Source organism: Rattus norvegicus, chromosome 7, assembly GCF_036323735.1.
Source record: "Rattus norvegicus strain BN/NHsdMcwi chromosome 7, GRCr8, whole genome shotgun sequence".
Lineage (NCBI taxonomy): Eukaryota > Metazoa > Chordata > Mammalia > Rodentia > Muridae > Rattus > Rattus norvegicus.
The window spans coordinates 29155361-29166536 of NC_086025.1; the positions used below are offsets into that span (position 1 = coordinate 29155361).

General features: G+C 42.8%; 1 protein-coding gene across 2 annotated transcripts in view; it reads right to left on the reverse strand.

Annotated features, from left to right (window-relative positions):
* Nucleotides 1-6274, reverse strand: part of Nedd1 (NEDD1 gamma-tubulin ring complex targeting factor) — a 41435-nt gene extending 35161 nt beyond the window's left edge. The window contains exons 1-3 of one of the 2 annotated variants that reach the window (NM_001106779.2): nt 6238-6274; nt 3693-3836; nt 353-447 (exon numbers count right to left, since the gene is read on the reverse strand). In NM_001106779.2, the coding sequence (NP_001100249.2) occupies nt 353-447; nt 3693-3828 (231 nt within the window). In that variant the 5' untranslated portion in view covers nt 3829-3836; nt 6238-6274. Of the gene's footprint in view, nt 1-352; nt 448-3692; nt 3837-6124 lie in introns of both variants that reach the window. The other variant, XM_039078693.2, reaches the window with a different exon arrangement.
* Nucleotides 6275-11176: the final 4902 nt, after the last annotated feature.

The window sequence follows — 11176 nt, forward strand, 5'->3', positions numbered from 1 at the left end:
GAAGGCTCCCTTCAGAACTAGTCTCTGCTGCTGAGCCTGCACCCGGGGTCAACAGGAACAGTTACATCATGAGGGTTCACAAGGTCAAGTCAACCTAGTGACCTAGTCCTGCATGGGCAAAGGGGAAAACAGAGAGAGTGCCTTCTTAACGAAATCTAAGACCTAAACTGCTCTCTGTGAGTTCACTAAAATCTCACCTAACAACCATTTGGTAGGCACACGCACCCCACCTGTCACTGTACTATTCAGAGTTTGGATGAAAATGTTTTTAAACACAAAGAACCATAACAAGTAAGTCACAGTCACATAAGCAAACTGAGATTTTAAACAGTTTAAAAAGAAAGTAACTTACCCCTTCCGCAAGCTCCAAAAGTGGAACGGGCTTACATTTGCAACTTGACACCACTATTTTGTCACCACCAGAAGACGCAGTCACTAGGAAGTTATCTAAATGAAGAGTTAGGAAGCATCAAACAGTCCATGGGCATCCATAGCACCCAACTACAGTCCCAGGAACAGTCACGCAGGCCAGCATGGAGACAAGCACACTAATGCGGCTCATATACCAGCTTTCAAAATACACCGGCTACCAATGACTAATTCCTTTCCCAGGACCGCAGGAAAGAACCGCCCTTCTGAGTATGCTATCATCTGAAAGATACTTAGCCATGAGAAACACTACTGGCTTCCCAGAGTAGGCCAGGTCTGCTTTTACCCTTGCAGATGGGAGAACGTGAGAAAAGCAGCAGACAAATAGTAATCCGCTTTCTCATACACAAATACGCTGAGGGACTACTTATTGATCAAGTGCTCAGTATCTGCTTCAGTTAAAAGCCAGTATCCACAACACTTTCCTACTTCTTCCGACTGAAAAATGAAGACTGCTATTTTCTCAGGACTAGAACCACTGTTGTGGTGATCAGCCATGACTATATTATGAGTGAGTATTACAGAGCATACGGTAAACATGATTGAGTGAGGTTAAATAAAAACTATGTATGTTATGCAAATGTAAACTATTTTAAGTTAATCTCAACCTAAACTTTTAATTATTTTACTCTCTATAAATTATACATGAGCAATAAGTAAATACAAAACAATGTATCTCAAACCAAAATGATTAAATAATTTAATCAAGAATAAGAGTCCGGTTTTGAAAGCCATAGCATGTTACAATATCAGAGTGCTTAACCTTTATTTGTATGTGTGTGCGCACACCCACACATCACACTTCAAATATGGAAGTCAGAGGACAACTCACAGAAGCCATTCTCTCCTTCCACCAACAAACAGGGCTCAGGGACTTCAGCTCATGGGGTCCAGGTAAGAGCTTCCTTACCCTTTGACCCATCTTCCTGTCTCCAGAACATAGGATTTTAAACTTTCAACTTTTAGTAAGCAGAGTCTGTGCATGGAAACAATGGAAGCATCTAGATAATCCTTACTCTATTATTTTGACATTGTGTGGAATATTCTGATATTTTATGACCATGCACTGGAAAAAATTCTTGGGAGCTTCTGTATCCTAGAACGACCTTCAAACTCTGACCCTCCTGCTTCCACTTCCAATGCTAAGATTAGAGGTGTGTACCACTGTACCTAACTTAAAACCGTGCTTACAATCAAACCTAGGGCTTCACCCATGCTAGGCGAGCTTCAACCAATGGAGCAACATCCCCAGACAAAATATTATTAAAAGGATAAACCAGTTTATCTAGTTTGAAGGATGTCTGAACTCCACTGGAGTCAAGGATACAGTACCATCTTCTACCCTAAGAATGACGTCTCCAAGGAGCACTTAAGCCAATCAACAGGAACCGATGTCGTAAGAACAGAGTCCAAGTCTCGCCAGCTTGTGGACTATCAAGTGAATCAGCACAGTGCCGAAATCCAGAGCTAGTCGCCTAATGCAACCACAGGCTTGCTTTTGCATTCCAGGTATTGCCTATCTCTGAACTGAGCAGGCCCTGGCAAGTGTTGAGTGGAGCTCCTCTATCAACTGGAGAGCAATCTACACACAACATTTCTAGGGGAAATAAAATCACCTCTCCCAACACAGTGTCACAGTGAGAAGCCACTGGCTTCTTCTTCTGTTTACCGAAGAAAAAGAACCTCAGAAAGTTAAGAAAGGAGAAACCAGTTTCTTGTAATTTTAGAAGGCATAAGAAGTATGGAAACCAAAAGAATAAAGAAAACTAACTTCCCTGGCACATGCTGATGCTGTTCTTGGAATTTATACACTGGGACCCTGACTTGCTGTGTCTGGAACTCTTGTTTCTCAGTAACGTCTGAACCACAGCCTCATTGGGAGTGCAGATACCATGAGGCTCTCTGCACAGAAATGAGACAGCTTCTCAAAGTCACACAGCACTACCTCATTGCCACACCAACCATTAAGGAATGTACTCGTCAACACCAGCCAGCTACTGGTAACAATTCCCAAAACAAAATTAGGCAGAAAAAAAAAAACACATCCTATTAAGAATTCTTTCTTTTCTTCAAGGGACCCAGAAAAAAAAAAAAAAAAAAGTGAAGCTGTAAACACAATTAAAACCTAAAAATAGTGAGGACCAGCTTCAGACACTTGCCACTCTCCTTAAAATAGTTTCCACATGACAGGCTGGGGAGTCCTTCACCGTCTGATTAATAGAGCATCCAAGTAATTGGTTTTACTGCTCTAATGCAAAAACTGAGGAATGATCAAGGGGAAAATGTAATTCAATAAGAAAAGTTGTCATTTGTTATGTATGTGTAAGAACAGGCATTTGAGATTAAAAAACCCTAATATGTTTGTTCATAAATCGGTCATATTTTAAAGCCCTGTCAGATTCCCTTTCATCGGGGGGAATATTAATACTTTGATACTGGTAAAAACCAGACAATTCTTAACACTTGATGGTTGTTTCAAAACAGTGTGTGTTTCACAGAAGATTCATTTCTAGCATACCAGTGTCAGAGTATCTCCACATCGAGAAAACTAAGAGCACGGCATTTAGTGGTTGGGCAGTAGAGCCCAGGAACACTTCCTAGCATCCTATGATGCCTAGGAAAGCCCCCACAACGATGAACCCCCCCCTCGCCCCAAATATCAACGATGTATGATAAACCCTAACTTTCATGTTCCCCTCATTCCCCATCTGAAGCTCCCCAACACAGGGAGTATACCAAGAGGCAAAGGGCAGGAAAGCTCAACCCATTTTGTCTATTGCAAAACCATGATGTTTTCATCCCGGATCAAAGAGACAAACCCAAGGGAATCATTAGTAAGATGTGAATGACACACAGTGACTTTTTAACCTCCTCCCCGTCCTGCTCACTGATTTCCACAATCAGATTAAGAAATATCCAAATGGCGATGAAAAAGGCCACTGTAAAGTCTTCCAGGTGCGCTGCTATTCTTACCTAACTAATTCCACAGATTCAGTAACTGTGGACAAATACAACTAATTCTACCGCCTGTACCTAAAGACAATACTATTCGGCAAGTTTGAATGAGGTTGAAGTGGGTTGCAACTAAAAAAATTTTTTAAAGCAAATCAACAGAGAAAACTACAGTACATGCATATATACTGTTTTTATCAAGTTTCTTTTTTTTTTTAAAACATAGGTAGCTACACAAATATCTTTATGGGCCAACACAGTTTCACTGATCATTGAAAACTAATAAAAAGTACTTTTTTTTTAAAGGATACTATTGCTGCTCCAACAGATTGAACTGATTCCATGCGGTGACGTGTGGGGGTTGAATTTATCCACCAATGTCAGAAACGAAGCATCCCATATTTTAACATCATCTCCTGATGAGGCAAATCTGAGGTTTTCCTGCATGGCTGAGCCTATAAAAAGTTTAGAACAACGTATTTAAAACGCAGTTAGGGAAAAGCAAATTTTAAAAGCTGAAATGTGCCTGATCTAAAGGCAAGGGGTGTTACTTGTCCTTTTCTGTCAAACAGCATGCACAGTAGTATAAGATGATTTAAACAACAGCCAATCACATACGCTTAGCTCATCCTTCCTAGAATCCCCTCGGCAACCTCCATAAACCCAACCTCCTCCGCCTGCCTTACAGGACAGGAATGCCTGCATGGCTCTCCTACCTCTCTTGCCTGAGGCCGCCAGATCTGACACTGGCTTTCTTCATGTCTATGAACCAAGCCAAGCTCATCCTCGTCTTAGTGTCTCTGCACCTGCTGCCCTACTCTACCTGGAAAGCCACCCCCTACGTCCCCCCCCCCCAAACCATCTCCTAATCATTCGGTCCTCAGTTCAAAACTCTCTGCTTCTAAAAGGTGGGCTCCCCAGGGACTGCGGCAAAAACAGCCCTTTATCAGTGCTACTCTTATTCAATATGCTACCCGATTCAATTTCATTAGCAGAACTTCTGTTGTCTTCATTGTTCCCATAACGATGCCTGCCTCCTCATGAAATATTCCTGACCCATACTAAGTACTTCGCAGAGAAATCTACTAAGTGATGTTCTCATGTATTTTTTTTAATGTATGAGCCTGCCTAGAAGTCTGAATCCTGTTGTGCCAAGTTTTCCAAACTCTAAAATTAACAACAAAGGAAGCTGCCACTGCATATCCTAATACCAAGTCTTGGTCCGGGGCCTCAGTTTTATGCAGTGTGACGTTCCAACACATACATCTGACAAGAGTGATGCCAAAGCCAAAGTAGTCTAGACAGAAAGCAGAGAGGCTGCTCCAAGAACTCTGAAGGGAGGGCAGCAGGTACTGTGGAGGACAGAGTACTTAAACATACACAGGAGAGAAGAAGGCAGAGAAAGATATTCCCACACCCTGGAGGGGTGGTACAAGAGCCTGTTATTATAAGACTGGCAGTGGTGGTGGTGCAGGCCTTTAATCCCAGAAAGAGGCAGGTGGACCTGTGAGTTTGAGGCCAACCCAGTCTGTGGAGCTGGTTCCAGCCAGCCAGGGGCTACACAGAAAAAAATCCTGTCTCAGAAACAAAACAAACAAGCAAGCAAGCAAAAAAAAAAAAAAAAAAAAAAAGTACTATAGTATTATCCAATTAAACTGTTGATAATACAATTTATCCTATTGCCTATGTCTAAAAAACTAATTAGTATACAACGAGTTTGAATGAAGTGAGTTGCAACCAATCTTTATATATACATAAAATCAATGGATAAAGCCAAGGCGCAAGCAGATGTACTATTTTTTAATGTATGTTCCTGTGTGTGTGTCTGTGTGTTTAAATATATTTTTATAGGTCAACAGTTTCATTGATACTTGAAGTCTAATAAAAAGTGGTTACTTTCTTTTAAAATGGGATGTTCCTGTTGCTCCAGCATACTGAACTGATGCCATGTGGTGACATATGGGGGCTGAATTTATCCACCAATGTTACAGGCCAACAGCGGTCACAGACACGCCCCTATATTATCAACAATGCACCACACATATCTCTAATGGGTTCCAGAGGACAAACTAAAAAGGTACCATAGATTCTCAGGAGGGAAAAACAAAAAACAAAAAAACCTAAAGTTTAAGGAAAGGATAAAACGTTTAGCCAGAAACTCCTATGATTTGTTGTTCATATTTTGGGATACAGTCGTGTGGTGGTTCCATGTTAGAACGGCCCCTAGTAGGTGCTGCTAAAAAACGTGTAGAGTCACCTGTTGAGTTGTAGACAATGTTTCTATTTGGTGACTGAAGCATGTACACTATGCCTCTTGTTCCCGGACTCACGGAAAAACACAGGGTAGAAAAGTCGAACTCTTAAGAGCAGTAAACACAACTGCAAGATGTTGCTACCATAACCCAGTGTGGTGCAATGGGTGGATCAAGGTTCCCCCGAAAGCTGAGTTAAGCGACCCACACAGCTTCAGTGATGCTGACTTCACAAAGTCGTCTCAGTTCCCTCGCTTGGCTTCTGGGATCTGACATCAGTCCCCCGAGACGATCCCGTGAAAGAAGAGCGACAGCGACCAACTGCACACTCTGCTAAAGAAGAGTTCTCTGGGGTCGCACCCCTAGCCCAGGGCGGCTGCGCTACGCAGGAGAGTCAGACCCGAGTGTCGGGGTGAGCGAGCAGCCCGGGATAGCTCGGCCCGTAGGTCCCGGGCCCGCGACCTGGTCCTATCCCGTCCCGGGCCACTCACCACCGCGCGCGCCCGCAGCCGCCCAGCGCAGGACGGAGGACGCTGACTTCGGGGTCCCCCGCCTAGGGCTGCGGTGCTTGCTCACAGAGACCCCCTGTCAGGCGGAACCTCACCTCTCAAGCGTGGGACCACAGGGGGGCCCGGCTCCACCCGCTCTTTCGCTGCGCTTCCGGCTCCCGCCTGGACTGTTAAACTTAGGCGGCCGGAAGTCCCGCCTCACATGACGTCACGGAGAGGCGGTGCCGCGGGCGCTCCACCAGCGCTTGCTGGGTGGCAGCCCACGCCGGGGTGGTGCAAAGAAGTTTTCCTAACCTGTAGCTACTACTCCTTTGTCGCTCATTTGTTTGTTGTCTACTGTGTGCCAGGCACCTAGTTAGGCTGTGGGTGTGCACTGCTGGGTTTAGCTTGAAGGGACAAGAGATCAGTCAATATGCAGGTCTCTGGCCTGATGGAGATTACAGTCTAGTGTAGGAAATTAGTATTAACAATTCTATAGAGAAAGGGAAGACAAAAGACGGGGGAGTTCGAGACGAATGCTGGCTACTCTCAGTTCCCACAAAAAGGTGTCACAGTTTTATCACAAGAACACTCTTAATAAAGGCAGTTAACATGGATGTTGGTTTAAGAGAGGATATATAGAAGAGGGAGCCATGGAAAACCATGGATTAAACATCTGATTTAAAAGAGGTGTAGTGGTACGTGTCTTTAATCCCAACACTCCCGGGAGGCATTGGGATCTATGTGGGTTTGAAGCCATCCTGGTCTACAGAATGAGTTCCAGGCAGTTATACAGAGAAACCCAGTTTCAAAAAAGAAAGAGGGGAAGACATGGGGGAGGGAAGTGGGGTAGGAGTGGGAGAAGGAAAGGAAGGGAGGCGGGAGAAAGGGAGGGGAGGGAAGCGGAGGAGAGGAGAGGATCATCTAACCCAAAACGAACCCTAACTCTGAGAATAAACCCAACGGTGACGTAAGCCTCTGAGCTAGCCGTCTTCAAATGCCAAACGTCACATGCTGCGATCAGTTACATGAACACCAGCTCAGTGGTTATTCTTTTGAGGGAATTTGTCTCATGGTAGAAAGGGGCCGATGAACTGAGTTTTCCAAAAGTCTTGCTAAAAGGTTGCTCCGTTGACAGTGTTCACAATGTTTACAGTGTTGACAGTGATTACTTCCATCACTGATAGGGGGTTTCTATGGAAAATGTCACTCCTTGGTCCCAGGTGTACACAGGATGTGTTTCTGAACTGCATACATAATGTCCCGATCACCTAAACTCATATCACAAGCAACTGGAAACCTAAGATATGCCAATCCCCACTCTCAGGAGAAAAGGAAGTTCTCTATCCAGCCTCTGGAGGCTGGTGGGGAGCAACCATAAAAATGAAGACAGCAAATGGTATTGCCTTGGGGAATCTGCAGCTTCTTTTGATGTTATTATCTGATTTTTGCCTGGGATTTGGCCCCAAATGTTGAGAGCCGAGAAAGTAGAGTAAGGTAGAACTGGAACGTAAAAAAGAACGCTTCGAGCAGAAAACACACATTTCTAACACTGAAACCAGCAATGAAACTTAAAACCGGATCATGTGGTAGGGGGAAATGTAGACACCAAGACTATTCCTGTATTAAAAGTGAGATATTTCATAATAAAAGCAAATAAGAAGAGTTTCTTTTCAACAAGGACTCTTAGAGGAACAGAAGTGATAAAATACATATACATATACATCACATACACATACATATACACATACATATATCATATACATATACATATACATATACATATACATATACATATACATATACATATACATATACATATATATTAGAATGGCTTTCAGGCCATGGTCCAGATAGTCCAACAGTGAAAAGTCCAAGAATACAGTAGCTGTTTAGTTCACACTGCTGGATGTCTCAGCCGGTCTTGAATATATATCAGAATCCCGAAGAAGTAGGCTGTATTACCAGTGACGGAATGAACTTGCCAATGGAAGTGAGAGCAAGCAGGAAAAGAGCAAAAGCTCTTGGTCCTTGAATGGGATTCCAGGAGAAGGTGTGGCACAGACTTAGGGCGTGTTCTCTGAGATCTAGTGATTCTGATTTAAGGTGGTCTTGTGGCCTCAAGTGATCTGGATTTAAAGGTAGGTCTTCCTACTTCAAATAATCCAATTAACTAAAAATCCCTCGTAGATGTGCCCAAATGGCTTGGATTTTTAGTCCATACCAGATACAGTCAAGTTAACAGCCAGTAGTCATAACAGGGGCCTATCTGTGGTTCTTGTTGAAAATTTTAACAGAATTCACTCTTATCTGGGGGGGTTGGGGGGAACCACATGGGTGCTGTAGAATATTAAGATATCTATCTGCTGCATTCACAGAGGACTCTACCCTCCCCCCAACTCTTTTTTTTTTAAAGATTTATTCATTTATTATATTTAAGTACACTGTAGCTGTCTCCAGATACACCAGAAGAGGGCATCGGGTCTCTTTACAGATGGTTGTGAGCCACCATGTGGTTGCTGGGAATTGAACTCAGGACCTCTGGAAGAGTAGTCGGGTGCTCTTAACCGCTGAGCCATCTCTCCAGCCCTCCCCCCAACTCTTGCAAGATTACCATTCTCTTCAACAACATATCTATAAGAATAATCAAAAGGATGAAAAATTAAACAAGTTTTAATAGGTTTTGAAAAGAATGTATCTTACAGACCAGGTTTTCTTTTTTTTTTTTTTTTTTTTTTTTTTTTTTGTTCTTTTTTTCGGAGCTGGGGACCGAACCCAGGGCCTTGCGCTTCCTAGGTAAGCGCTCTACCACTGAGCTAAATCCCCAGCCCCACAGACCAGGTTTTCTGATCCTAATAATGCTGGACATAAATAGAATACAATAGAGAAAATAGAAAAGTTCCAAACATCTGAGAATTAAACAACTTTAACTTCTAGACAGCCCTGGATCAAGCTAATAATAAATTCAAAAAGATAGAAAACATTTAACTAGATGACCAAAAAATGCAGCATAAAAATCAAGGTATGTTTGGCAAAGTATATCTGTAATTTCAGTATGCTAGTGGCTGGGTCAGGAGGATGGCAGGCTCGAGAGTTGAAGCTCGAGGCTAGCCTAAGCAACTGTTGAGTTCTATCAAAGACATAAGAAGTGATACCAATAGACACAACCGTCAGGAAGAATTGCCCTATGGACAGAGTTGCAAAATACTCAACAGAATACTTGCAAACTGAATCTAAGAACACATCAAAAAGATCATCCACCATAATCCGGTAGCCTTCCTCCTAGAGATGCAGGGATGGTTTAGGATACAGAAATCAATAAATGTAATCCACAATATACATAAACTGAAAGAGAAAAAAAACACACGATCATCTTATTAGATGCCAAAAAAAAAGTCTTTGAGAAAATCCAACACCCCTTTATGATAAAACTCTGGAGAAATTAAGGATACAAGGACCACGCCTAAACATAATATAGGCAATTTACAGCAAGCCTATAAACAACAGCAAATTAAATAGAGAGAAACTGAAAGCGTTTTCACTAAAATTAGGAACAAGACAAGGTTGTCCACTTTTCTCCATCTCTAGTCAAGATAGTACTTGAACTTTTTAGCTTGTGCGGTAAAACAGCTGTAGGTGAGCAAGGGGATACAAATTGGAAAGGAAGATGTCAAAGTATCATTATTTGCAGATGATATGATGGTATATAAAACTGACCCTAAAAATTCCACTAGGGAGCCCCTCCAGCTGATTAGCACTTTCAGCAAAATGGTTGGAAATGAGCCATTAACTTAGAAAAAGGTATTAGTCCCCATATGACAAACAGTGACAAACAAGCCTAGAAATAGTCAGGGAAACAATACCTAAAAACAGGAGATGGGATGGTCCAGAGACCTCAAGCACAACAAGCAAAAGAGAGAGAGAGAGAGAGAGAGAGAGAGAGAGAGAGAGAGAGAGAAGAGAAGAGAAGAGAAGAGAAGAGAAGGGAGGGGAGGAGAGAAAAGGAGAAAAAGAAAAAAGTAAAAGAAAAAGAAAACAAAACCATTGAGATGATTCTTAATATTCCCCCATATCCATCAGCTGGTGCCTTGTCCAGTTCTCACCAAAAAGGCTTCCACTGCAGCAGAAAAGAGCAGGTGAAGAGACGTACAGCCCGATGTTATGAGGAGAGAAAGTCTGAGCTGGAGGTCTCCATTGGGTCTCTCCCCTCAGAGACTGAGGAACCCCACAGAAGAGGGGAAGGAAAGATGGCCTACAAAGTCAACAAAGCAGGTATCATATGGGCTCAAAGAGACCGAAGGCACAAGCACCAGGCCTGTGTGGGTCTACACATACACATTAGGGCTGTCAGCTTGGTCTTTGTGGGACTCTGTGTCTGACTCTTGTCCGCTCCTGAGACTGTTTTCCCCTATTGGATTGCCTCAATAACAGGGCTGTTTGCCTTGTCTTATTGCATCTTGGTTTGTCCTGCTTGGCTGTTATCTCTTGTAGACCTGTTCTTTTCTGAAGTGGAAAAGGAAGGGAGTGGATCTGAGGGAGAGAGGCGGTAGTGGGGGGAGCTGGGAGGACTGGACGGAGGGGAAACTCTGGTCTAGATTTGTTATATGAGAGAGGAATCTATTTTCAATTAAAAAAAGAAAAAACACCAATTAATTGAAAAGTTAGAAAATGCTTATAATTTAATAAACACATAGCAAAAGCATTTGAAGTGGGCAATATTCCTGACTGATTAAAAGTACTCAGAAAACTAGGGAAAAAAGGGAGAAAAGAACCCCATCAGTTGGTTCAAAGTGTAAGAAAGTCCACACAGAGTCTGAGGAGATACTTCACTCTCTAAAGTGCCTACTGTGTGAGCATGACCTGGGCTTGATCCTGCAAGCTCGTGGAGAAGTCAGGCCTACTGACTTTAATTCCTGACAGAGCCAAAAGCAAACTAGACAACTCAACAACCTACTAAAAAACTAAAGGATACTGAATGGAAAGGTTGTGCAAAAACATGTGACGGAGGAAATGACTGCAGAAAACTACAGCATACCACATATTCAAAGATTGTAA